The sequence below is a fragment of the Corella eumyota genome, chromosome 5 (assembly GCF_963082875.1).
Source record: "Corella eumyota chromosome 5, kaCorEumy4.1, whole genome shotgun sequence".
Lineage (NCBI taxonomy): Eukaryota > Metazoa > Chordata > Ascidiacea > Phlebobranchia > Corellidae > Corella > Corella eumyota.
The window spans coordinates 7,358,546-7,385,181 of NC_137494.1; the positions used below are offsets into that span (position 1 = coordinate 7,358,546).

The window sequence follows — 26,636 nt, forward strand, 5'->3', positions numbered from 1 at the left end:
AAAAAACAGTGGCACAAAGCACGTGACGCCTGCATGCGTGGCGTTTGTTGAGGTTTGTTGTTGTTTCTTTGCCCCTCGTTTTATTTACTTCTAAAGCAAAGCATTGATTTTGCTTGGTTTTGTTCGTAAAATCAATAAAAACAATGTTACGGTACAGAGGGCCAAAAGTCTTAGCAAACGTAAAAAAGTTAGACGCTTTTCCGAAAATTCCCGAAACCTACGTTGAGAAAAGTACGAGAGGAGGAGCAATTTCAATTTTTACATCTATTTTAATTTCATGTTTGGTTATTTCAGAAATAGTATATTTTCTGGGAACAAGGTAAGCCCTAATCATACTAAAATTAAATTGATATATATATATACTAATTATTAACTTATATATGTACATTTGTTTATTTGTCTATGCTTCCATTTCTACACTTAGATCTGTCTGTTGGTTGGCTAATAATAATAATTTATTATCTTGTTCATTAGTCCTTCGTAAATTTTTTTGTATTTTTACATATGTTTTTAGGTTTGATTATGATTACAAGGTAGACACTGATTTTGATTCGAAAGTTTGGTTAAATTTTGATTTAACAATAGCAACACCATGCCAACTCATAGGAGCAGATGTATTGGATGTAACAGGCCAGGCTTCAGTCTATGGAAGCGATGTAAATACTCATTTATTTTAGTTATTTTTTTTCTCATGCAAACACTTTGCAAAAATTTTTTTTTTTTTTTTATTTCTTATTAGGCTAACAGTCATGCTATAGGCATAGTCTGTTAGTTGTAACTCTTGGCTTTCATATCAGGTTCAATAAGTAGAAAAAGAACTAAAAAATCTTTGATAAAAAAATGTATTCTTATTTTTAATATTTTTTGTGGTTTAGGAAGTTAAAGAAGAAGGTACACATTTTGAACTTTCGGAGACAGAAGAAAGCTCACGTCAAAGTTTAATTCGCCTTAAAGAGCACATGTTAAATATAGAGGATGGCAAAAAAATGAGTGAATTTTCCTTAAGGGGAAATTTTCGTGCTAATAGGCCATTTGCTGAAAGGAAAGTTAATTTAAAAGGAATTAAACCAACTTCATGCAGGTAATGTCTCATGTTATATTGTTTATTTTAAATGATCGATTTTGTATTTTAACACTGGTAAACCACCAACTTGAAATAAAATTTATTATTTACATGTTATTTGCTTATTTGTGTAATTTTTTTCAAAGAGGCATAACTTATTTACTATAAAAATATATATATAAATTGTTTTTTTGTTTTTATACCTATCTCATGTAATTGATTTGTATCGTATTTTTTACATGTTTTTACATCATTTAATATACACACATATATGTATATGTATATATACATTTCAATTTTTTATTAGCATACTACATTTATTATATAATAATATATTCTATGTTTCTTTAGGATATATGGTCACATTCCACTTAACAAAGTAGCCGGCAACTTTCACATAGTTGCTGGAAAACCACTTGCTATGTTTGGTGGCCATGCTCATTTATCTTTGATGTTCTCCGATGCTGTGTACAACTTTACTCACAGAATCGATCACCTTTCTTTTGGTGATATGAGAACAGGTTTTGTAAATGCTTTAGACGGTGATGAAAAGATCACGACTGAGCAAAGTAAGTGGGGTTTGTTTTTTTCAAAACATGACTTAAGATTATAATTCTTAAAAAGTCTTCGCTTTTACCAATTTTTTTTTACTTTGTGGCACACAAAATTTTTTTTGTCTTTCTTCAGATTCTATTTTTCAATATTATCTTGACATTGTTGCCACGAAAGTTGACACAAGACGTTTAAAAACTTCGACTTATCAATTCTCTGTCTCCGAGCAGTCACGCTTTCTTAATCATCAATCAGGCAGTCATGGTATGCCGGGAATATATTTTAAATACGATTTTTCACCACTTGCTGTCCTCATTAACGAGCGCAGAATACCTTTTGGACACTTCTTGGTGCGCCTTTGTGGGATAATTGGCGGTATTTTTGCTACATCATGTATCGTCAACGGACTTTTAAGTTGCTTACCAAGTTATTCTAAATCTAAAAACGCGCAAAGAACTAAAAACCAAAGCGAGAAAAGTTTTTCGGATAATAAGTCGAACGGATTACACGTCGACCTTCAAACTACATTGCCGCCACAAAACTCGAATTTTGAAAATATATCACTGTTAGAAAATTGAATATTTAGCTTGTTTTGTTTTTATTGTTTTTAAGTGATAAAGCGAAAAAATCGTGTACATTAAAAACATCAGATTTAAATTATACGCAGTTTCTGTTTTATGCTGTTATTGTTTTTAAAAGCAACTAATATAGTTTTTTTTGTTTGTTGAATAATTTAGATTGATATTACTTTATGTTTTGCAATAATTTTATTATGCAAATAATGTTTAAAATATTATGTCAACAGTTTGTTTTTAAAAATGTGATTTCTGTTAAAATCTTTATTAAAATTAATTTATATTTAGGTCATTTTTAAGTTGATTTAGAAACATAGTAAAAAAATGTCGTACAGAAATGAGAAACCTGCCATGGGAAGTGGTGAAAATGGAAGGGATCCCTCGAGTGGTGGACTTTTTAGTGTCAACTATAAAAAGTAAATCTTTAAAACTATTATTACTTTATGTGAGCAATAAAATTTATATTATTTAGTTTTGACCTAGATGTTATTGTTTTTAAGTTTTTGATTTTTTTTTTATATATATTATATATATTTTGACTTATTTTATGTTAAATATTTTCGTTTTGTGTTAAAAACTATTTTAAAAATTTATTGATTTTTTCAGACATGAGGATCTTAAGAATATGTTGGATCAGAATAAGGATTCACTTAAGCTGGATGCAATGAAGAGAATCATTGGTGTAAGTTAAATTAAAAAAAAGTAAAAAAATAGTGTGGTGTAGACACACTTGGTTTCGCTACATGAAGTCTTGGGTTGATTCCTTAAAAAAAATAATTGCTTCAAACTGAACTGGTCAGGAAAAATTTTCATTTTTTTTCTTCTAGTAAATCGATTTTCTACATTATTTTAGATGATAGCAAAAGGTAAAAATGCATCTTCCTTATTTCCTGCTGTTGTGAAGAACGTGGCATGCAAAAACATTGAGGTTAAAAAGTTAGTCTATGTTTATTTGGAGCGATATGCCGAAGAACAACAGGATCTTGCTTTACTCTCAATTGCCACTTTCCAAAGGGGACTCAAGGTATTGGTTAAATAGGCTTGCTTTTTAATTAATACAGAGAAAAGGACTTATATGGAGAAAAATTGGAGGTCTCTTCTAAATACCATATTATTGCTATAGCCACCACAATTATTTTTGCTAAAGGCACTATTACTACGTTTTCACTATTTTTACTTGGACAATACATCTGTTTGCCCTAACTCTTAATACTAGTATTGTAAATTTAAAAACTCTATTTTTGATTAATACTATATGTTAATATACCAGCAATCTTAAACATTTACTAATTCATGCCATTAATGTTTTTACAAGCAACCGTTTTATTTTTTAACATTTGTTGTGTGTGTTATAGTGTGCTATTTACTTTATATTTAGCAATAATTTTATGAAATTTTTTATTATATAAAATTTTTATTTTATTTAAAAATTAATTTTAGGATCCTAACCAATTAATTCGAGCAAGTGCTTTGCGTGTTCTTTCTAGTATTAGAGTTCCGATAATTGTTCCCATCATGATGCTTGCCATCAAGGATGGGGTTAGGGATATGTCACCGTTTGTAAGAAAAACTGCTGCTCATGCTATCCCAAAGTTATATAGGTATATATAAGAAATGTTATTTGTTTAGTTAAAAATTTAAGTGTTTAATAATTTACTATCAAGATTTAAAATTTCAATAAAAAGTTTAATGTTAAACTATCAAATAAAAGAATTTTTTAATTGAAAATTTACTGTTCTTTTTATTAAAACTTTACTTATTTTTGAATTTAGTTGTGTATTATTAATCTGCTTTTTTTGTAAAATTATTTTATTTTTACACATTAAGAATATGAGTCACATAACAATAGGATTTACTCCTGTAAAAACTATATTAGCAGGATATGGATATGTGGATTAAAACATTAAAATAATCATCATCACTCTAATCTAATTTATTTTTCTTTTGTTAGTTTGGACAGAGACCAGAAAGAAAATTTGATTGAAATTATTGAAACACTTTTAAGCGACAGAACTACAGTAAGTTTGTGTATTAAAATATCATTCTTAAAAATTTTTTTTTATTTGGAAATAATTTGTAGTTTTTGCAAAAAATTTTTTTGTGTAAAAAATTTAATTTGTATTAACTGTAATCTTGTAAAAATGATAACTCGAATACATAACACTTAGTAATACCGTAATTAGTTGTTCCAAGCATTAATTTGTTTAAAACAAACCAATTGCCATTAACCAACTGGTTGTGATATAAGTTTGTTAGTTGGTTACCTATGTAAATGTCTAAGTAATGGTGTGGAGTCCTTGTTTGAAAGTTGTAGGGGTCACTTGTCCTGGAGGGAATTACCCTTGGAATTGTAATTTATTTTCAAATAATTATTTTTTTTATTTTAGCTCGTAGCTGGCAGTGTGATTATGGCTTTCCAAGAAGTTTGTCCAGAAAGAAACGATCTTGTTCATCGCCACTATCGCAAGTTATGTGGCCTCCTAGTGGATGTGGATGAGTGGGGACAAATCGCAATTTTGTCGATGTTGACTCGCTATGCTAGGACTCAATTTCCTGACCCAAATAAATTTGTAAGATTTTTTTAATAAAAATTATTTTAAATGGTACATGTTAAATATGGTTACAAAAAGTATAAACTTTATTAATTTTTGGACAACAATTTTATTAAATTACTATCTCGTTTTTTTTGGATTTTTTTTTAACAAATCAAAAATACAAAAAAAAACTATATATTTCATTTTATATATACCATTTTTTTTTCTAATCCAAAAAATCTTGTTTTTGACTAAAAGTAATTAAAATTTTTATATTTTTTTGATGCAAAATATTTAAAATTTATTTTACAGGACACTGGTGACGCTAAAGAGAAACCTTTCTATGAGGAAAGTGACAGCGAAGAGGAAAATGACGAAAAAGACGAAAAATCGCCAAAATATGTTATGGACCCTGATTTGAGACTTTTACTAAAGAGTGCTCGGCCACTACTTCAAAGCAGAAACGCTGCGGTATGTTAACTGTTTATATGTTGTTATAAATAAAGACTTAAGCTTTCTTTTTTAGAAATGGAAACTTTTGAGTAAACTTCTATGCAAATTAAAAAAAAAAATTTGTGGGCTGTTTTTAGAAACTGTAAAATTTTTTGTGTCACATTTGGAATTTTATCAGCGTTATTAAAGTCTTAGCACTATTGTTTAGAGACGTGTTCCAACCACATATGTGTTTCCAAATTAGTTTTGGTTAGGCAGTTACATACTTTAATCAAAACATTTGTTTTATTTTTGGAAGCACTTTAAATTGTGGTCTTAATCCAAAACTGTTTAAAACTGAAGTGTGGCTTCTTTAAGATAAACATCATGGTTTAAAAATTTATGGATAGTTTAAAATGGTTTTACTGGTACCAAGTAATGACAACCACAAACTATTTTCCCCCTAGGCATTTTTGGTTCTCGAATTAAAATTTATCAAACTTGCAAACTTTTAGGAACTATATTTAACAAAAATGAAAGTAAATAAATATTTTTCAAAAAATTTTTAACTTTAAAATTTGATATAACCTTATTCATGTTATAAAATTCGATATAACCTTATTCATGTTATAAAATTTGATATAGCCTTATTCATGTTATATATATAAATTATCTAATTTTTAACTTTTTAGGTAGTAATGGCTGTTGCTCAACTGTATTACCACCTTGCTCCTAAAAGTGAAGTAAGCATGGTTGCTAAGGCTCTTGTGCGGTTACTAAGGGGAAGAAGAGAGGTTCAGGCTATCGTGCTACAAAACATTGCATCAATGACACTCATGAATAAGGTAAGCACTTTATTTACATTTGTCTAATCGGTAAACACTTTTTTAAATGTGTTGGGTGAATGGCAAGCAATAGCAAATGCATCATTAATAAGTTATGGTAGGCACAAAACAGAGTAAGGAAACTAAAACAAAAGAGAAAATCGATATTTTAAAGTGAAATAATTAGGTGTTAAAAATGTTGAATGGCTTCAAATGATGCAATATAGAAAAATGATTAATATGAATAATGAGATATCGCTTTAAAGTTTTTTTGTCATAAATTTGAAAAAAAATAAAAAAGTATTAACAAGAAAGTAGCAGTTTATTCATTTATGGGTTTTTTTTTGAACCTACAAAATATTCCAATAAAACAGAATTGTGTAATAAAAAACTCTTTTTAATAAAGGAAAAAACTATTAATGCTCTGTTAAAAAAAGGAAAAACTATGGATGCTCTTTTAAAATTTAATGTCAAAGCGTTTTTTTACAGTTTATACAAAAAAAACATAACTGAATGTCAAAAGCACCTTTTTCTAACAAGTCACAATTTGCAAACCTGTGTTTTGCATTTTTTTTTTTTGCAAGAAAAAGCTAGTTTAAAAAAAGTAGTGTTTAAATGTGATTTAAAGGTCCATCGAAATGGCACAATAGCCTTGTGTGTCAACCAAAATTTCTTCTATATCATTTGTAAAGATACCCCACGCTGCTGCTGTTAAGCGGATATCATGGGGTGAGCAGTCATTTTCTCCGTTGCACTGTTCGGTGTAAATTATTTGATATTTTTGCAAATCTGTAAATGAAAACATGGGGTTAACTTTTAACTGAGATTTTATTTGTACTTGTCTAAGGTTAATTTTGATTTTATAATGTTTAGTAAAATTCTAACATTTAATGATAAAGTTCAATTTTTTAGTAACATAGTTGAGTTGTTTGGAAGTGTCAAAATTTGTTTGGGGTTTGACATTATAATTTATGATATTAATTAAAGATTGAATTTTTTTCCTGATTTTTGGGTTGTAGTAAAGTTTTTTTAAAGATTTTACAATTTTGATAGGTTTTAAACTTAGCTCTATGTCGATTATCATTAAATCATTTATTGTTATATGACCACAACAATTTTTTTTCTTTGGTTATTAGCTCATACACCACAAACTGTAGTTTTTTTTCTCTGTTCATTGAGCTTCAGTATATATGAATGATTAAAAACACAACCTAATGGTTAATTGGTTTTATGGTAAGGGCTTGATCCTGGAAAGTTCTAAGTTTACGTTTGACCAATACCGCATTATTTAACATAGAAAATTTAGAGAGAGCTTACACCTTTAAATAAACTACTACTTTTAACAAAAAAACAGTCAACTTACCTGGATTCATTACAATGTCTCTTAAAATGCTTGGATTTCCAACTTGATATGCATACATAAGAGACATGGGTTGAAAACTACCAGCACAAACATTAGTAATATCTCTCTTTTTTCTTCCTCCTTGTAGATTAATTTGGTTAGGAAAACTTTTAAGCTGGCATGAGGCTTGTCTGATGGATCTTCTAAATAGGGAAGGGTTGTTACGTAGTAGGAAGCAAGAGCGATGGTGATAGTACGGTGAGAAGACATTGTTGCAGTCGTATACTGTGACCGGGCTAGGCTAATTAAAATAAAACATAATTAATGGGTCAAAGTTGTTTGCTATAACCCTTTTTCTTCCTGTTTTAAAGAATATTAGAGATATTTAGTGTAATAAGTAGTTAGATATATTGTTTTCATACGGAATTTTTTTAGTAATTATGTACTAAAGATGTAGATATCTATAAAAAATTATTTTCTTAATTGACGTTTTTTATAGAAACAGTACTTTTTTTAAAAAAAAAGACACACAGTAAGATTAACAAAAATAGCCTTACTTACGCTTTGCAATATTTCTGTAATTGACCCTTCTGAGAAATTTATTTCTGTACTACCACGGTCACCCTGGAAGAACTGCCAAGGAAATATTGGTATTTCTACGTCAGGTCTTGGTTTAGTTGGTGGAATCCTCGTAGGTAGAGTTCTTGTTGGTGGAAATGTTGTAGCTTCCCTCAATACTTGTGTGTCAACCAGTATTAAAGTTGCACACGACAATATTAATAATTTAAGCATCATAATAACTTCAAACTAATTATTTTTGCTTCCTTTTTTGCTTTAACTTAAATTTTTATTATATTATGCTATTACAAGTAAACAGTGCGAGTCTTCATTGATTGCAAATCTAAAAAAAAACTTTTTCTATTGCACTTATATGTAAATTAAATTAATTTTTATTTATTAAATTTAATAAAACTGAAAGTTTTAAAAATTAGCTGCATAAATATAAAATTTGCAAACACTACAGCCTTCTATTTAAATATTTGTTAATTTTTTTTAAAAAAAATTGTAAATTTTTACGCACAGTTTTTTTTTTATCTCTTCTCGTGTTACGTTAAACCTAGAGTAACCTAAATCTAAATTTTCGAAAGTATTTAACATCAGGAATATTACCTTGCAAAAAAGGGCTTTTATTTACAAAACTGTTAAAACCTTGAGATTGGCATATCCTTAGGCTGTTTTTAGTACTTGGCGTCATGTAAAAAATTACTTTTGATTTTACTTAATATCTATATTTAGCTTGTGGTATTTAAAGTGGTGAAAGCAAATGTAAATATTACAAGGTAAATCATATGTTAAAAGTGGGTGGTTTATTAAATTATTATATTTTTAAAAGGTTTTAATGCTAATTGGATAATGGTTAAAGATTAAGGCAGTGAATAAAGATTAGTGATTCATTGACCTTTAATATTGTTTAAGGTGATAATAAAGCATAAGAACCTGGTAATGAATTTGCTAGCTAAGGATTTTAAATATTAGTTGGTTACCCTTTTTAGGTGTATTTGGTAATCATAGTACTGAGAATAGTAAGGGTAGTGGATTTATGCCAGCTTTATTTTGCATATCTTATTTTTTTATGTTTACATTTTTATTTATTTTTAACAAACACATTTACAATAACTTAAAATAAAGGACATTTATAAAAACTGGAACTATGTAAAAATGCGCCATAGTATCTTACAACTATATACTTTAAATTTTTTGAAGCTCACTCACAAATTTTAATAAATAGCGAATACAATTAAACAGTAGTGATATTATAAACAAATTTAATTATTATTGAATTTCAATAAATTGTTGCAAGTCATTGTTGTAGTTGTTGTCATATCTGTTATTTATATATCTTTATCCAGCAAAGTAAAAAACAAAGTCATTTAAAATATATATTCTTTCTCAAATAAAACTAAGCGCACAATATCCCTTTACCAGGATATTTATAACTTCTATATTATAAGAATTCGGGTCTACATCCCACACTGCAGCCTTGATTACAATATCATGTAAGCCACAATGCCATCCTGAGCCAAAAAATACAGCAGCACATTCTTCAACAAATATAGTCTGGTAAAGGTGATTTTCTAAAAAATTAAACAAAATTTGATTAAACTATTGATATGTTTTAATCAAGCTAGTTTTTAGCTTTAAGAAATGTGGTTATTTTTTTTATTAAGTTTATACTTTTGATTTGGTAACATTTAAATAATTGTTGAGGTTTTGTTTAGTTAAATGACTTGCTAAAAATATAAAAAGAATGATATAATTATAAGGTACTTAAAAATAAAGATTATTTTAGCATTAATAAAATAGAGTGACCATACTAGTCCTTAAATTATTTTTACTGTAATTGCTATAATCTAATATAGGTGATTTAGAAAGAATTAAAAAGTTGTGTTTTAATACATTTTAAAATGATCAAAGTGGCTCCAAGGCAGGTTTTAATGCTTATGGACAACTTGTACCTCAATGTAATAAATAAATGTACCTGGATCCATGACAACTTCCCTGACAATTTTAGGCCGATTTTGTTCTCTTGCTGTGAGAATCATTTTTTCAACTGGATTTCCTTGGCAAGCGTTTGTCGATCTTTTTTTTATTGTGTGACGCTTGGAACGTTGTGAAAACGAGGTTAGCATAAACCGATCTCTTGAAGAGCATAAAAAATCACTTGCACGTGTATTTAAATTCCTGCCATCGTCAGGTCGATTGACAATTTGACAAGAACGATGTTTGTTAAATGGTGGCCATTTGCATTGCCTAACTGTCAATGGACGGCTCTGAAACAGAAATGCGATTTTCATGAAATGGTTAATCAAGCTAGCTTATAGGGGTGTCAATGGCCTAGGGCAGCTTCTAAAAAGCATTTAAATTAAACTAAAATAAACTAGTAAAACCACTTTTAGCAGACCGATTATACAATTAAAGTGTAATTGCAGCTTGATTAAGTAATTTTTCTAGAACCAACTACTTGTATAGCTTACTTGGTTTGATATTTGATAAATTATTCTTGTGCTTATTTCACAAACTTAGATTTTTTGCTCTTAAAAATCTTACCAGTAAAGTTGGAAGTTCTTGTGGAAATGGTAGGAGCGGAAATAATTTGCCGAAAACATCACCTGGAAAAGAGTTAAAATTAATTTCGTCATTATTGTTATAATCTTCATAATTTGATGACTCTGTCGTTAATGTCGTAGTTGTTGCAGGAGTGGTTGTTGTTGTGACATCTTCAGTTAGATTTGTATTACGAGCAGTTTCTCCAGTTGTTTTTGGTGTAAAACTGTTGGTTCCTGTTGTTTGATTTTTGATAAATTCTGTTGTATCTGATTCTGTTGAATTTAAATATTGTGCTGTAGACTGATTTGTTGTTTGTGTCAAAGTGGTAGTTGTTGTTGTTGCTGTTGTAGTTGTTGATGTTAACAAAAATTGTCTAAATTGAAATAAATCCTGACTCATTGCGTTTTGTATTCCCAGAAAAAGAACTAGTCCAATAATTTGTATCTGATAGATAAAATACATTTATATTAAATTTTAATATTTGTTAATACCTTTAATTTTTAAGTTGTTTTTTTTATAAATAATTTTATTCAAGCACTTAAAGACAATTTTTATATATTTTTATGTTAAATACTAAAATGATTTAGATCACAGATAAATTTAAAATAGTTTGACATTATATTTTATCTAACATACTTGCGTATTACAAGTTTAGAAAACATAGCGCGAAATTGTAAATTACTATTAAGACCAAAATTTCTGTAGTAAATAACGATATGCTCTAGGTTTTACAACTTTACTAATGTTTAGTTATTTACTTTAGATCAAAATCCTTACTTGTAAACCCATTTTTTGTCTGTTTTTTCTTGCACTTGATGATAATGTGTAAGTAAAAGATGCAGTTTTGGTTTTGTTAAGCCTTCTCATGTTACCCTTAGGCTATGTCTGTTACCGTAGAAAATGTATTTATACCTGTTTGAAGTATGTGCCAGTCACATACACACGCACTGATTATTTTCTGAGGTATTTTGTGCGTAATATAGTCCGTGACTAATAGACTTTGCAGTTCAGTTTTATTAAAAGCAAAACTATTTTAGTGTGGTTTGTGTAAAGACAAGATTAAAATAGAGCGAATGTTCATGCTTACTTAGAAATGAGGTGGATTGGGATTAAGATAAAAATAGGCTTTTAAAGATCACCTGCTTGTGGTTTGTAGATTAATTTGATAATTGCATTGCGCATAAACTTGCTAAACAAAACTAAAATTTATTTTTTATAAAATTTTTTTGGGAAAATGAATTTGTTGGTAAAGATTTAGTTATGAAAAACTAATTATCTTAATTTAATTTTTCATAAGAGCAAATAAAATGATTTTCAAACATTTTTTTTGGATTAAATTAAACTATTTTGGTTATATTTGTTTAATTCAGGCTGGTTTGTTAAATATCAATTATTTTTTTTCTTATTCAAAGTCGAGTAGTGGATTATCTAAAACGTTGTCAGTAATAATTTTTAATAAAACTTTCAACAAAACATTGCAAGTTACATAACATATTGCAAAAACAATTATTTATTTATTGTTTTAATATTTGTGCAAAATTTAATTAAGCATGTTGTTAAATTCCTTTGAATTAACATTTGTCAATGATAACAATTAAGTTGTGCATATATATAATTTTTTTATGACTGTTATTGCATTATTTATTTTATGAATAGAGTATAGAGATATGTGTAAAAAATATAATTTTTTTTAATTATTTAGAAAGTTTTTATTTCAAATTAATTATCTATTTTAACTTTAATTTTGCCACATTTAAAATCTGAAATTGAAAATTGACAAGTTAGAATGATCATTAGTACTCGACTAAAATTCCGCAAGTTGCTGGTATTTCTACTGCTGTTAGTTCTGCTTCTATTCCCTCCCCAGTAAACACTGAAGCTATAAACACCATGTTTTGTGAGATGCACTGAAATACCCAGAAATAAGGAGCAACACATTCGAACGTATAGAAAGTCTGATAGTAGTTGTTTACTATAAAAATTGAAATACAGAACAAAGGATTTTAAATAAATTGTAAAAGTTTTATGGATAATTAAGGATTTTGTTTTCCAAGAGTGTCATTTATTAAATTGGTTGAATGAATTTTTGTTTAAAATTTGATTTTTATTCTGTTTTAGTTTTTTGGTTTTAAGAAACAAGGATTTATGAATTTAGACTTTTGAAATGACTATTTCATTTTAAAATAACAATTTTTTACTTTTTTACTATTGTGTTTTTTTAATTATCATCACAAACCTATAAATGTAAATCCTTTGAAATTTTTACCTGAATCTTGGACTAGCTCAGCAACCATACCATTGTCAACACGCTCTGCGTAGAGAATAACGGTTTGTATTGCATATGCCACCGTGCATGGATTTCCTGGTATTTCCCTTTTTGACCTTGAAAATTCATTTGCAGACCTTTTTCGGCGCAGTTTGTTGTCAGTTATGTAAAGGTAGTTGGCTTTGTTTTTGTAGGAATTGGTCAGTTGGCTCAATTTGTCTGGGTTGGTTACTGCAAGTTCACAAGATTTAAGTGACGGGTTGTTGAGACAAATATTGTGAATAAATTCCTTGTTCTAAAACCAAATTAAAATAAAAAAACATTTTTTAAAAATTTATTACTTGATTATATTTATTTTTGGTTTAGAAAAAAAAAACATTTCTTGTAGTTTTTTTGAAGTGTTACTAAACTAGACAAACAACTCAAAATTTACTATCAACTCACCACTCTGTCATATTTTTGGGAAACCAGCCATTTGTAGTAATCCCTTGACATAATTTCTTTAACTGATTGAACAGGTAGGGTACACATGCAAATCACTAATATGGCAGTAAGGTAAACCTGTAAAAACAATTTAACTGTATTGTCAAAGTTTATAATTATTAATTTTTTTTTTTTAATTTGAAAACCAATTAAATTTAAAAAGGTATTGTATGTTTTAGATTATTTTTTACTTTTGAATATATATTACTTTCATTTTAAAGATTGGCTTTAACAATTGGCAGTGTTGCAGCAGTTCAGAATCATACAGAATTATTTTTAAATTAAATCATCCTAAATTTAATGTTCTGAAAAAATACGAGCAAATATTAACAAAGTTTTCATAAACAACTATCACCAAATTGTTTAGTAATTTACATGTTTAATTTTTCTATTTTAAATGAACTTGCCTAGGAAATTTGATTAGTAAATAGAGAATAGCCACAATGTAAAAGTAAATTGATTTGTTTAAATGTTAGTAAACGCATAATAATGGTACAATGGACAGTTAAATTCAATTTTCTAATAAATCTTGTTTTGTTAAGAAGAAATTTGTTCAGTAATAATATACACTTTATAAAATTGTTTAATTGGCAATCAAAAAACAAACAAAACGAAGGTGAAAAGTGTTTGTAACTAAAAAAAAACGGTTTAGTTTATTTTTTGGTTAAAATTTCAAGCCGGTTTGTAATCCAAAAAGTTTTATTCTTCATTTATAAAGTTTAACGCTTGGGCGGCAAGCATAAGGCGGGTGCTAAAAGCAACACTTTTCATGTCAGTTTTTCGGTTGCTTCTAAGTTCTTCTTTCTATGCTAATAGAGCAATGCGTTGGTATTTGTACACACCGGATTTCGACTTCATCATCATATCCAGTGTAGACTGCTGTCATGAAGCTCATGTACTGTGGTTTACATGTGAAGTAGAAAAACTTGTAGGCGTTGCAGGAGTACGTGAAAAAGGTCTGGAACAGAAGATTTCCTACAAAAAAAACATGCTGTGGTTAGTAACATGTCTTCATTTATACGAAGCTTGACTGCTTCTTTGCACAAAACAATTTACTTTGGTTATTGAAAAAATTGATAGAAAATATTGTTTTCTTAAGGCTAGTAGTTTTTTACATAAATAAAGGGCCCTAAAAAGCAAAATAAAAGAAAATATAATATGTAATTACCCGGGTCTTGTAACATCTCTACTACTTCTCCAGTGTTGCAATCGATTGCATACAAAACAGTAGTTTTTACTGAATAACGACTCACGCATGGATTTCCGGGTATTTCTCTTCGTGCCCTGCTTTTTGCCTCATTGTGTTCAACCAAGGCTGATCTTTTCTTGCGCCCTTGGACTGTGTACCCAAAATAGTTTGAATCAGCTAGAAATAATTTTTTTAGTAGAAAACATTAAATTAAAGAAATTTAAAATGTTTAGTTTGGTATTTTTTATTTCTCGATATAAATTTTTTTGGTTGTGTTGCTATATAGTTTATAGTGTTGTATAATCTAGAAGTATTGTAAGTTTAGGACTATTTTTAAGACCCTACAGTTAATTACAATAAAGTTCTGAATGTATATTAAATGCCCTTACCTTGTTGAAGATGGTCACTACTACTACCATCATCCCAGTGGTTTAGTTTTTTGCTTAGAAACTCTTCAGAAAGATGAGTCAGCACTGGAAAGTTGTTCATTGCCAGTTTACAGGAATGCACATTTCTGCTGTTGCGTTCATACTCGTAACACTTTTGTAATGTCAAAGGGTGGCCCTAAAGAGTTAACATTAGGATTGAAGAAATGTTTTTTTATGTTAAAATTGGGATTAGTTTTTTTTTCAACTTTACTTTATTGTAAATAGTTTATGTTATATTTTGTATATGGTCTAAGTTGGCTTAGTAAAATCTCAGTACATTTTATATTTTTTAAACACAAATTAAATAGTATTTAATAGAATATCATAGTTGTAGGGATTTTTTTTACAAATATTTTTTATTTTGCCCCATAGAATGTGTTGTTGTACTTACAATAATTCTGTCATCTTGGTTGTAGACCATTTGATCGTAATGTTCTCTTGTCATTATTTTGGCTAAAGATGCTTCACTTAACTTAACCCACATACAGTAAATGACTACTGTCAAAATTGACATTTGAATCTGAACCAAACAAAAGGTTAGTTTAGCATTTCCATGTTTTGGCATTTTTAAAGGGTGGGCCTTAATTAAATTGTGGGTACGCCTTATTTTGATTAAGATAAAAGTAATTAAAGTTGATTGACTTTTAATTAATGCTACCCACCTTCATTTTAGTTGTCTTTTTGTTTTGATACTCACAGAAATCTGATAACAGTTTTTTTTAATTTCCTATTTTTTATTAGATTTCTAATGATTTCTAAAAACAAAAATTAAATTGTAATAACTGACAAATTTCGTAGACTTACCACGTACAAAACAAGTCAGTCAAATTAAATATCAAACTGTCTGCTCTTAGGTATTTCAACCCTTCTTTAAATATAATTTCTGAACACTTGATTTCTAATTAACTGGGTGTTAAAAATATATGGCCGAGTTTTTAGTACCAAGGAAACAGGGGCTTTTCGGCGTCAAAATGTTCATTTTAATTACTTAATTTCTACCTTAGAGCTGGGAAGTGCTTGTAGCAGAGTCATAATTACCTAAGTCTTTGCCGACAGTGTAGTCAGATTTAATTTTCTGTTATGCAATTAGCCAGAGTGAACTTTTTTCGAAAATTTTTTGCACTTTCAAGCGCTTTGATGTCGACTTACAGCACTTGGCTCGCTTTCAGGTTAATTAAATTTGGCAATGTTGTACTTTAAAATATGTGTCGAATATACACTAAGGAATTTTCTGTCTTAAAGTGAGGCACTTTAAATTTTTTTAAAACGGTACTTTAGCTTGACATGACTAAATTGACAATAATTTGTTTACTTTTTGTTGAATTTTAGTATTTTTTCTCTATTAAAAAAAAGAATTAAGTTTTTTATGCTTTCCATTACATTTAACATTGTTTAATACCTACAAAAAATACCGTTAAATGGCAACTATTTTTTATTTTATTGATTTTTGTTTTTAGGGTATATTTGTACCTTATCTGAAAAGTTTTTATGTGCGCTCAACTGATCCAACTCATGTGCGTGGACTCAAACTCGAGGTTCTCACCAACCTCGCCTCAGAGACAAACATAGCAATTATTTTGAGGGAATTCCAGGTATAATAGTTAATTTCAAGTTTAAACTAAGCATGGCTCAGGTTACTTAAGGAAAAATTTTTATTTAATTTAAGACTTTTCAAAATGGTGGCTGACATTTTTATTTTTCCAATCTATTTTTTTTTTTCGATTTAAATAAAAAGAATTAATTTTTTTTGATCTGTTAGCGGCACTACTTTTATTTATAGTACACTAGACATGCTGTCTGTCATTTCATCATATACATCTTTTAATAAATTCTATTTGACCCAAAACTCTATAGCTAAAACTCCAAGTATAGTTTTTTAAATAAGTTCAAATATACTCTCAGTTTATTTTTATAGTGAAAAACTTAAAAAACAACTTTTTTTTACAACAAGTGACGTAAGTATTTTTAAACACTACTTTATTGTGCTGAATATAACAACATTACACTAACACGACTGACTTTCTTTTTATTAAGACTGCATACACGACTTAAGACCTTTTTAGGATTTCCATATCTTTTTAGATCAGATCTTTTTTTAGACTTTCAATTTGTTGTATTTTTAATTACTGTTCTACTTGACAGACTTATGTCCAGAGTTCAGACAAGCAGTTTGTGGCGCATACTATCCAGGCCATCGCGAGGTGTGCCACAAACATTACAGAAGTGACCGACACTTGCCTTTCTGGGCTTGTCAGTCTGTTGGCAAACCGAGATGGTGAGTGACTGATTACGTGTTTATTTCAATCGTAATTAGATAAAATCTCGATTTCGTTTGAAACTCAATTAAGGCAATGTGCGTGTACGGGTCTCCTAATTTGCACAGGTTATGATTAAGTGGTGCTTGATTGGTGTAATTAGTCGAATAGTCGTGAGAATTACCCTATTTCTCTTCAGTTTTATTGCCCTGCTAAGCTTAGCAATTTGGCCAATTAGCACTATTTAGTAACTAAATTACGGGCCGGGAAATAAGCCCCTGGAAATGTCTGTAAGACGTCATAGGTCAATGTGACGTAAATATATCAACTTAAAAGTACATTAACTTATAAACAACACATTTTTCAAGTGTTTAATCCTTATACAGTACCACGCCTAAGTAACAGAAGTTTATTGTCACATAATATGATTACAGTTTAAGTGGCCATGTTTTGTTAGGATTATTCACCTTGACCTAGTTAGTTAATTACTCGGATCTAACCAATCTGCCAGATTTTTTCACAATTAAAATCATGTTTTTGTTAAACTATTATAATAATTAAGCTAACCATAAATATTTTACTAATTTGTATTATTGGTTACATAAAATAATTGCTGTTTTTAAACAATTCAAGGTGAAGAATATTGTAATGTAAAGGAACAAACTTTTATATTAAATAAATACTTTATTATACAAAATTATTATACAAGTAAAAAAATGATCTGTTTTTAATTATTCTTATATAAAAATATTTATTACAAACAAATTTAGGGTTTTTTAACTTTCTTACGAAAATAACAATTTAATTCTTTTTTTATATCTTTTAGACACTGTAGTAGCTGAAAGCATTGTGGTGATCAAAAAGTTGTTGCAAATGAACCCATCTCAGCATAGCGATATCATTAAGCATATGGCTAAATTGGTTGACAACATTCAGGTATGTCGTTGACTATTTCCCACTCAATTAAACCTCATTTACATATAAGATCAAATTATGGTAATGGTAGTGGTTGTATAATAACCATGTGTTGAATTGTCAACTAATTGTATAAAAATTAATCATTTTAAAAATGTCAGATTGAATAATTTTTTTGTACTTTTTAAGAAATTAAAATAAAAGTTAGTTTAAATTTGTTCTTAAAATTATGACAAATTGATTTTTGGATATTTTATTCAAAAACCTAAAATACTTATAAATTATTAAACTATTATTTTATAATTATATATCTTCTTTTCTGTTATTGTAATTATTTTGTTTATGTAAGAAGATTAAACCTAATTAAGTCATTCAGGTATTTATTTAATTTACAATAAGGCCTTCAAGATTATGATAACAAAGCCAATTGTTTAATAGATAATATAAATAAAATTCGTCATTAAATTTTGTGATGTCACTAATTTAGGTAAAAAAATATTGCGTCATTATTTTTCTTGGGAAAAAAATGAATTTTAGTTTTTTAAATATTTAATATTTATTAAATAAAACTTATTAGACATATTAGATTGAAATTTATTTCCTTCTTAATTAGCAACAAAAATTAACCGCAAAAGATTAAATTCCCAGATTTAATTCCACTACAATATGTTTATTGTATTAGTTATGGTGCCATAAATTTATAGCCCTATTTAATAAGTTATATAATTAACACGATAAATATGCGCTTTGCGCTTTTTGTTATAATTACTTCACAACAGCAACGTGTCATTATTTTTTCTCTAATAATTTTCGCAAGATCATTGCGGTAATATTTTTAAGGTTTTAAACAATGAGATTAGGTGGATTAATAACAGGTTTTTGCAGTTAAATTGACAGGTAATTATCGGTTTTCACAAAAACACTTTAAGCTTTACGGTTTGACATCCACTTTTTTGACCATCTGGGAACACTTAATTTGTTTTGTCGAATTTCTAATGGAAATTTTACACTTAATGCTTGGGAACTGTCTAGTTTTTATTTTTTTGAGGTTACACTTTTTGAAGAGTGGTTTTAGAATACACAAACATGCAAAACAAACCAAGTCCACTTATACCAAACACAGTCTAGAATTAAATTTAACTAAAAAGCGTAATTTATCCATTGTTTGTTTATGTGTATTTTTGTCAAGCATTTTGGCTTGTTTATCTTAGCTTGCTTAGTTGTTTAAACATGTGTTAGAATATTTAGGAATAACTGCTTCTTGGTTATAGGTCCTATTTGTTAGAAAAAATGAAATGCCTGGTTTTTATGTATAATTATGTTATGTTGAATTTTTTAAACATTAAAAATTTGAAATATGTTTAAAATATTTTTATTTACAATAGTTTAAAATCATTTACAAAAACATATACTCTTTTGCTTAAAGTTAAACAAATTAAAAGATATTCCTGAAAAAATCACCCAAGTGAACATACACAAAAATCGTTCTTTTATTTTATTATAGGTTCCAATGGCAAAGGCAAGTATATTATGGCTGATTGGAGAATACAGTGAATTTGTGCCTAAGATAGCACCTGATGTGTTAAGAAAAGCTGCTAAACTCTTTACCTCGCAAGAGGATATTGTTAAACTTCAAATCATCAACTTGGCTGCTAAACTATTTGTGACTAACCAAAAACAAGTAAATGTTTAACTATCTCATATTTGGTTTGGGTTTTTGATAAATTTTACATTTAATTTACTTTTAATTTTCTTTTCAAAAAAAAAATTATGAAATTGCAACTAATTTTTGGAAAGTGGTTCCATTTATAATAATAAATTTGTTTTATCTTTAAGTTTTTTTTTATGAATTGTAAACTTACAAAGATCAAATAAGGAATTTAAAAAATTTAAATTGTATGTTTTCTTATTGCCCATATAAGTATATAAAATTTTGCACTGTAATTTAAAAAGACAATATAAAAACGTTAATTGTTTTTAATAAGCAATTACTACAAAACAGCTATTTTAAGTGTTTAAACTTTAAAAGTAAAATTTAAATTGTTTTTTAACAAATATGTAGAAGAAACCTGTTTTGGCATATAGCATCGTTAATAAAAACAGTAATTAGGCTATAAAATTTACCTATTTATCATAAACTTTATAAAATTGTAACAGTAATTTATTTTTAACAATTTATAAAGGGTCTTGAGTTTAATTCTTACTACATGCATGTTGTAAAATCTTTTCACAATAAAGATTTTATTTTAAAATTTGAATTTATTTTTTTTTTGAATTTTTAGACAAAACTGCTTACTCAGTATGTTCTACAACTTGCCAAATATGACCAAAACTACGACATAAGAGACCGTGCTCGGTTTATTCGTCACTTGATCATGCCAACTACTGATATGTCAGTTCAGATTCATAAACATGCCAAAAAAATCTTGTTGGCATCTAAACCTGCTCCCGTGTTGGAATCGCCATTTAAAGGCAAGTGATTTTTGTTGCTGTTATAAAGTGTTTTTTTTTTCAATCTGGCTAGTTAATAATGAATTGTTTTAATATATTTGCATCAATAGAATTTTTTTATTTTAATGGCCTGTATTTTTAAGCTTTGTTTTATATATTTTTATAAATGTTTTAAGATTATAGTTGTTGTTTTTTCAGTTGGAGAATACTTAAATAAGTTTTTTTTTCACTTAGTTAATAGTTACTTTACTATAAGTATATTTACATTTTATTACAGGTAGAGATATTTACCAACTGGGATCACTCTCACATGCAATAAACAATGAAGCAAATGGATATCAGAAATTACCAGAATTTCCTGAAGTTCAACCTGATCCCACTGTTAGAAATGTTGAGGTAAAACTTTTATAAACCTTGTTTTTTTAGTGAAAATTTTAATTTAAAATTTTTTGTCATTTTTATGTTAATTTTTTTTTTAAGCCACCAAAGAAGACAGAGAGTGTGTCCCGGAAAAAGAAAGGAGGACACCCGGTAAAGCAGAAAAAGAAGTCTTTCTACTCTGATGAGGATGAATCAACTGAAGAGGAGGATAAAGAATCTTCCTCTTCTGGATCAGAGGACTCAGGTATTTTTAAGGCCCCCTAAGAACACAATTTTTTTTTATGTTTTTTGTTTTTTATAGTGGTTTTAAAAAATATTTTGTCACAGATTCGGATAGTAACTCCAGCGATGAAGAAGAAGGATCTTCGTCAGAAGAAAGCACAACCTCCACTGAGGGCCCAGATTCCAAGATCAGTGACTCAGATGCGGTGGATCCTCCAAAAAGAAAAGCTAAGAAGAAAGTTGTGATTGTGGAGAAGGTGGAAGAAGAATCTGAAAGTGGTGCAAAAAATTTTTTTTACTTTTAAAAATGGAATTTATTTCAAAATGATTTAAGATTTTTACCAAATATTTTTTTATTGTATTTTTACATTTATATTATTGTAGTTTGTAATAAAAAAACTATTTCAACTTTTTAGAGTCTGACTCCTCCAGTGGAAGCGAGGATTCTTCTGAAGAAGAGAGCTCTGAGTCAGAACCAGAACCCCCGAAAAAGACAAAGAGCAAAAAACCTTCCAAAAATAAAGAAGTCAATCTATTGGACTTGGATGACTGTAAGTGAATAATTTAAAAAAAACTATCATGAGATTTTTTTTTTTTTAATTTCATTTAGTTTTAAGTTGTTAAAGTTATCAAAGTGTTACTTATTTTAAAAAAAATGCAAACCAATAGCTTGCTCTGTGACATTCATATTGTAGTAATCTGTGCTTTAATTTTAATCAATATTTGCCTGTGATAATTTGTCCTTGCACCACTAACAACAGTTTTATTTATTATATAGGTCTAGCAATTGGACATACACATATATTGTTTACCAAGCTTTATAATAAATGGATAATTATATAGGTAAAGAAAATACAACAAAATATTAAATAAATTGTAAATATTTTAGTTTTGTCCTCACCTACACAACCTACCACAACTCCTATCTCCAACGACGCTATTTTGACCCCCATGTTGACCTCTGACCTTCAGGGGTTGTCCCTTCTTGATGGGGGTCAAGATATCGGTGAGGTCATGGGGTCATCATTAGGTCAATCATATGAACTATTACACAGGGTCACTGGGGAAGGGTTGTCAGCAAAATATCGGTAAATAAATTTTTGATTAATTATTTTAAATAAATTTTTGTAATAAAATTAAAATTTTTTAAAGAATTTTAAAACATTTCTAATTTTTTTTAATGTTGGATGTAGGTACACCCGCAAGCCTTGTATTTATGGAGATAAAATGGTGACAATTGAAATAGAATTTGTGAATAATTCTGATAAACCGATTGCTAATATCCATATGGAGACAAAGGTAAAAACATTTTTATTAGATGGAAATATTTTTTTGGTTAATTTTACTTGTTTATTTTTTCGGATTGTTTATTTTTTTACATTTATATTTAATTAGTTTCATTTTTAGTTTTAATTTTACCACAATTTTTACAAAAAAAAAAATTTTTTTTGCCTTTGGCGCTAAATTACCCAAAAACTTGCACAACATTTTTCGATGACACGCTTATTATCCTAACGACCTGTTATTTAAATTGCAACATATGTAAACACTATATTTAAGGCATTAAAACTGCTGCAATTTTGCACTTTTAGGATTTTTTGTGTGATTTTGTTATTGTGGTAAAAATAAAAGTTGGAATTTTTCAATTTTTTTTCGTGGCTTGTAAGTAGAATAATCTCTTTTTTGATTTTATCCGAAAATGTTTTTATTCTTTTTTGCAGAAACTACCTTCAGGATTAAAAGTGCACGAATTTAAGGAATTAGGTAAACAGACGTGATTTTTTCGCCTTTTTCAATATTTTAAAACAATTTTGCGGTCATTTACACATTTTCTCAACTAATGTGTTTATGTTCAAAATAATGAAACAATATATTTATTTAAAATTGCTTAAAATTTATTTGTTTTTTTACAAACCTTTTTTTAGATATTCTACAATCAGGTTCTACTTCCATTTGTTCAATAGGAGTTGATTTTTGTGACACAACACAATCTCTTAATTTTGATATCTGGTTAGTTAAACACTTTAAAATGAAAAATTTTTTTTTAATTTGTAAATAAAATATTTTTTGTTCCTTTATATTTTAAACCTAATATAAATTATATTTTGAGTTATTGGCAATTATTATCAGTTTTTTTTAATTATTTTTAATTTTTTTGCAGCACACAATCTAGAAAGTTTGCAGTCAGTATCAAAATACCAGTAGGTGAACTAGTTAAACCAATTTCTATGCCAGAAACCCAATTTCTTAAGCAACAAGGTACATAATAAATATTTTTAATTATTTTGTAACATTTTAGGTTTTACTTTGGGATCAATTCATTTAGCTAACTTTTATATTAAACTCTGTGAAATTTAAATACTTTAGTAGCTAACCCACTTTTAGGTTTAATTTGCCTATTTAATATATTACCAATAGCGTGGAAACTTGAAATTAAAACTTTTTTAAAATAAACTTAACATGTAATTCCGATGTTCATGACCTTTCTAATTATCCTTTTAATAACCTTTTAACTTGCGGAAAGTAGCGTTTATAATTCTTGACCTATTTTTGGCCTTGAATTTTAAAGAACAACCCTATGTTTGTGACCAACATTAAACTAATTTACCTAATTAAACTGTACTAGATTTAATTACCACATTTAATAGGTACTACATTTTAGTTATTTTTGCAAAAAAATTTAAATTATTTTTGACTTTTCTAGGATTGCTTGCTGGCATGAACGAGAATAAAGCTAAGCTTGACCTTAGCGAAGGTCAAAGGGTTGCCGGGGTCATTTGTAGAAAGGTCACCGAGGTCGTGAACGTGTCACGTGTTCCTTCAACGGAAGATAATGTATATAGGTAAAGTAAAATTGTATAATTTATAAATTTGTCAAAATTTTTTTTGATTATTAATAAAATTTAAATCGCAAACTATTTAATATGCCAGTTTATTTCTCTTTCTGCTTTAACCTAATTTAATTTAACATTTTTGTCTTAAAGATTTGCTGGCAAAACTGCCCACGGTGGCTCATACCTATTAGTACAAGTTCAAATTGGTGAGAAATGCCAGCTAAGAGTAAATTGTGACAAGATGGTCATCTGTTCTATGGTGTTTAAACAGTTGCAAGAGCAATTAAAATCTTCTTAAATATATAGATTTTTTAAGTTTTAAGTTCTGAAAAAAGGGAAAAAAATTTAAATGTTATTTTAGTTGTAGAGTAATGTGAAAAATATTTATAGTTCAAATTTAAATCATACTTTATTAGTTTTTTGTTAATTTTGAAATCTTGAGTTCCTTTCCTATTGTCTAATAACACTTACATATTTACATTTATGTTCTACTAATTACCATTATTCTTTAAACATATAACTTTACAAAGCCAATATAAAAATGGTTTATTTATTGTTAAATATAAGGCTTTATATAAAAAAATGTGTACCTATAACCTAGTAGTTACAAATGTACAATTAAAAGCTAGGTGCTGTACTATGTGTACGTAAGCATGGTGTTCTTTGCATAAGCATTTTGTTACTTTTTCGTGTCAAAAATTCACCTTACTTATTTTGTTTTGTTCGTAAATTGTCGCCTGTCGTGTTGTTTTTTCAGTGACGTCATAATTGTGCAATATTCTTGTCTATGACGTTGCATTTATTTAAAAACTAGCATAATGTTGGCCAATGTAGTAAATATACTAAAAAAATAAAAACGAGTTTTTGTGTACTGTAAGCATAGTTAGGCAGTTACATTTTAGGCAAATTTGGGATAAAATTTAGTAAAACCGCTTTTTTTGCTATTACTAAAGTCGCTGGTTCGATTCCCACAGATACCCGTTATATTTGATTGTCACTTGATTTTCTTGGCCGAGCGATAAAGCCTATAACTCAATGAGCATAACAAGGTATAAAATATAATGTAATCTATACTAAAATATAATAACATCTCCAACCTAAATAAGATATTTTGAAATGTATATTAAATGTCAAAATTGTTTTTCTCAAAATTTCGCTTATATAAGATTCCCGAAAATTCGTTATCAACGAGCCCAACCTCTTCTCAAAAAAAGAAGATTTAATCTTCAATCGTTGGCATTTAATTAGATGGACTAAACTTCATGGGAAAGTCCAAAGCTCGTAATATGTGTGTAGCTTATCGTTTATAAGCCTGCCTTTATTTAAACTAACAATATTGTTTTAATTGTAAATTACAATTTTCTTGTCACGACTCTTATGAAAACTACCAATTGTCCTTCCGTATTATACATGTTGATTTAATTTTATCTTTAATCTGAACTTGCTTTAAAACTATGTGACTACTTTTGACCTATCTCGCTTTGTAGTCCCATCTTCTAAAAATAGTCAAAGTTAACAGTTTTCGATAATAAAAACAAAATTTAAAATATTTTTTTTTTTATTAAGTTTTATATCATATACTTATATATTACTCATGTATTATTAATAGAACATTTCTGTGGTTTAATGATTGAACATAAATTAAACACATATCTAAAAGTAAAAAAATCTTTCCAAAATTACAACGTCGAAAATATGAAGACAAAATATCTCCAATCAAGTAAGCTAACTCCAAATATTTTGCCTAGTTCTTCTTTATTTATTTAAAGGCAACTTATTAAAAAGTTTGGAGAACTTAATAATAAATACAAAGTTTATTCTAAAAATTTTTAGTATTCAAATTAGTTATAAAGTCATTTCTTTTTTTAGCTTGAACAGATTTTACGGAAGTCCTTTGTATCGCTTATTAACATAAAGTATTAACTTTTGACACTTGGTTCAAAATAAATGTATAGTAATCTTTCAAAAATCCCATTGTCCATTATCAGGCGCGACTTAATAAATTCTTTGTATTTGTTTGTACACGCCCATTTCTTGTGTTCAATCATGTATCATTTTCTATAAACAAAAAAGAGTTATATAACAAAGTTTTCCAGAATTCTTCGGACTTGTATGTCGTCATACGAAAACACCGTGACTTTGGAATCTTTGGAAAAACGTTAAACTAATTTTAGATCTTTTTCGGATTAAAATTTTTAAATAGGGCTTGTTCTCGCCACTTTATAGCGTTTTATGATGTAATAGTTCAGAGAAATCCCGCCTGGGAAGATTTCTTTCGAATGTGAAACAACGGCTCCAAAATTTCGACCATTTTTAAACCAGATTTAGATTTTGGAAAATTAAAATGTAGACAAATAGTTTAAAATACATTCATTTGGGGTAATTTATTTTCCTTTTTCTATTTTTATCTTTCGTTGTACTGATTCAATCGGAGTTTCGGCATTTTTTTTAGGAATTCGGAAGCCGCACGGTGGAGCCCAAGTGGCGTTTCCTGGGTTGGTGATTATGAGCCACAACAAAAATAGTTTTATTGATATGATATTAAAAGGTAGAACATATGTTATGGGCAACACATTATTTTTAGAATTATCTTATATAAGCGGAACATATGTTTTAAAACATCAAAACTTACGGTCAGACATAATGATGAAATATAAATAGTCCAAACAACCAAAGAATTAAAAGGGGAAATTATGGCTCCGGGTATGACCGGATATTTAGTCATGTGATATTTTATATATAAACCAAAATCAAAGTAAATGAATGTATCAATTAATCAGGT

At 28.2% G+C, this 26,636-nt stretch overlaps 6 protein-coding genes across 7 annotated transcripts; 2 read left to right on the forward strand and 4 right to left on the reverse strand.

Annotated features, from left to right (window-relative positions):
* Nucleotides 1–65: 65 nt before the first annotated feature.
* LOC145753776 (endoplasmic reticulum-Golgi intermediate compartment protein 2-like) lies at nucleotides 66–2,478 on the forward strand. The gene is made up of 5 exons (XM_082570224.1): nucleotides 66–319; nucleotides 515–656; nucleotides 876–1,081; nucleotides 1,415–1,632; nucleotides 1,751–2,478. Exons 1-5 carry the CDS (start codon nucleotides 144–146, stop codon nucleotides 2,191–2,193), a joined length of 1,185 nt encoding a protein of 394 aa, XP_082426350.1. The 5' UTR covers nucleotides 66–143; the 3' UTR covers nucleotides 2,194–2,478.
* Nucleotides 2,419–24,696, forward strand: LOC145753773 (AP-3 complex subunit beta-2-like). Its single transcript, XM_082570221.1, has 24 exons — nucleotides 2,419–2,606; nucleotides 2,797–2,872; nucleotides 3,044–3,214; nucleotides 3,631–3,791; nucleotides 4,142–4,208; nucleotides 4,578–4,760; nucleotides 5,037–5,195; nucleotides 5,849–6,001; nucleotides 16,254–16,388; nucleotides 16,939–17,071; nucleotides 17,878–17,987; nucleotides 19,471–19,647; nucleotides 20,249–20,442; nucleotides 20,699–20,813; nucleotides 20,898–21,042; nucleotides 21,126–21,299; nucleotides 21,437–21,571; nucleotides 21,910–22,108; nucleotides 22,214–22,319; nucleotides 22,742–22,784; nucleotides 22,946–23,030; nucleotides 23,182–23,279; nucleotides 23,725–23,863; nucleotides 24,005–24,696. Exons 1-24 carry the CDS (start codon nucleotides 2,515–2,517, stop codon nucleotides 24,150–24,152), a joined length of 3,198 nt encoding a protein of 1,065 aa, XP_082426347.1. The 5' UTR covers nucleotides 2,419–2,514; the 3' UTR covers nucleotides 24,153–24,696.
* On the reverse strand, nucleotides 6,004–8,219 carry LOC145753779 (uncharacterized). Its single transcript, XM_082570227.1, has 3 exons — nucleotides 7,884–8,219; nucleotides 7,344–7,623; nucleotides 6,004–6,769 (listed from the first exon to the last, which is right to left on the reverse strand). Exons 1-3 carry the CDS (start codon nucleotides 8,115–8,117, stop codon nucleotides 6,603–6,605), a joined length of 681 nt encoding a protein of 226 aa, XP_082426353.1. The 5' UTR covers nucleotides 8,118–8,219; the 3' UTR covers nucleotides 6,004–6,602.
* LOC145752923 (uncharacterized) lies at nucleotides 8,792–11,335 on the reverse strand. Of its 2 annotated transcripts, none has more exons than XM_082569291.1 (4): nucleotides 11,208–11,335; nucleotides 10,431–10,874; nucleotides 9,862–10,153; nucleotides 8,792–9,457 (listed from the first exon to the last, which is right to left on the reverse strand). In XM_082569291.1, the coding sequence occupies exons 1-4, from the start codon at nucleotides 11,295–11,297 to the stop codon at nucleotides 9,273–9,275; spliced, it is 1,011 nt and encodes a 336-aa protein (XP_082425417.1). In that variant the 5' UTR covers nucleotides 11,298–11,335; the 3' UTR covers nucleotides 8,792–9,272. The 2 variants fall into 2 exon arrangements, with proteins under 2 accessions (XP_082425417.1, XP_082425418.1); XM_082569292.1 differs by having other exon boundaries at nucleotides 11,189–11,232.
* LOC145753781 (uncharacterized) lies at nucleotides 11,918–13,486 on the reverse strand. Its single transcript, XM_082570228.1, has 4 exons — nucleotides 13,388–13,486; nucleotides 13,141–13,257; nucleotides 12,697–12,991; nucleotides 11,918–12,402 (listed from the first exon to the last, which is right to left on the reverse strand). Exons 1-4 carry the CDS (start codon nucleotides 13,391–13,393, stop codon nucleotides 12,224–12,226), a joined length of 597 nt encoding a protein of 198 aa, XP_082426354.1. The 5' UTR covers nucleotides 13,394–13,486; the 3' UTR covers nucleotides 11,918–12,223.
* LOC145753778 (uncharacterized) lies at nucleotides 13,676–15,551 on the reverse strand. Its single transcript, XM_082570226.1, has 5 exons — nucleotides 15,459–15,551; nucleotides 15,188–15,316; nucleotides 14,758–14,932; nucleotides 14,348–14,545; nucleotides 13,676–14,154 (listed from the first exon to the last, which is right to left on the reverse strand). The coding sequence occupies exons 1-5, from the start codon at nucleotides 15,462–15,464 to the stop codon at nucleotides 13,970–13,972; spliced, it is 693 nt and encodes a 230-aa protein (XP_082426352.1). The 5' UTR covers nucleotides 15,465–15,551; the 3' UTR covers nucleotides 13,676–13,969.
* Nucleotides 24,697–26,636: the final 1,940 nt, after the last annotated feature.